Below are 815 nucleotides of genomic sequence, written 5' to 3'. Positions count from 1 at the left end.
TGACGGTTGGACTCGATGATCTTAGAGGTCTTTTCCAACCTTAATGATTCTATGATTCTATGATGCTATGGTCTGTGCTGTGCGTGGATGGGATCGGTGCTCCATGGGGCAGGACCCGTGCCGTGCGCGGAAGGGATCGGTGCCCGCGTGCCGACCCCAGCCCCGCTGTCTCCCCACGCAGGCTGGAGCGGCTGCAGCGCATCGTCAGCAAGCTGCAGATGGAGTCGGGGCTCTGCGAGGAGCAGCTCAACCAGGCTGACACCCTGCTGCAGTCGGTGAGCGGCGGCTCTGGCTGGCTGCGGGGGTGCAGCGGGGGGGGCCGGGCGGCGCACGGGGCCCTGACCATGCCCCTGACCATGCCCTTGACCGTGCCCTTGACCGTGCCCTGTCCCCAGGATGTCCGACTGCTGAACGCGGGGAAGCCGCCGCAGAAGGCGGCCGAGATCGAACGGGACCTGGACAAGGCAGACGCCATGATCCGGCTGCTCTTCAACGACGTGCAGACCCTCAAGGACGGCCGGCACCCGCAAGGGGAGCAGATGTACCGCAGTTGCGGCCGCGCGGGGGCCGGGTGCTGCCGTGGCATGCCCCACGCGGCGTGCCCCACGCGGGTCATCCTGGCGCTTGCCTGGCTGCAGGAGCAGCCCACGACCTGTACCCCGCAATGTCCCCCATGTCCCCCGTGACCTCCATGTCCTCGACGCCCCCCATGTCCTCTGTGCCCTCCATGTCCCCCATACCCCCCCTGTGCCCCCGTGCCGACGCACCGCCTGTCCGCAGGGTGTACCCCCTGCACGCGCGACTGGTGTGCATGC

The 815-nt window shown here is 68.1% G+C and overlaps 1 protein-coding gene across 1 annotated transcript in view; it reads left to right on the top strand.

The window, feature by feature from the left end:
* The window catches only part of LOC109279722 (plectin-like), an 8245-nt gene that overhangs the window by 5395 nt on the left and 2035 nt on the right, over positions 1-815 (top strand). The window contains exons 6-8 of the mRNA XM_019474366.1: positions 182-275; positions 396-550; positions 781-813. Coding sequence (XP_019329911.1) covers positions 182-275; positions 396-550; positions 781-813 — 282 coding nt within the window. The remainder of the gene's footprint in view (positions 1-181; positions 276-395; positions 551-780; positions 814-815) is intronic.

This window comes from Aptenodytes forsteri, unplaced genomic scaffold, assembly GCF_000699145.1.
Source record: "Aptenodytes forsteri isolate BGI_AS27 unplaced genomic scaffold, ASM69914v1 Scaffold777, whole genome shotgun sequence".
Lineage (NCBI taxonomy): Eukaryota > Metazoa > Chordata > Aves > Sphenisciformes > Spheniscidae > Aptenodytes > Aptenodytes forsteri.
The sequence above is the reverse complement of the archived record's forward strand: the minus strand, read 5'-3'. Positions and strand labels throughout refer to the sequence as shown.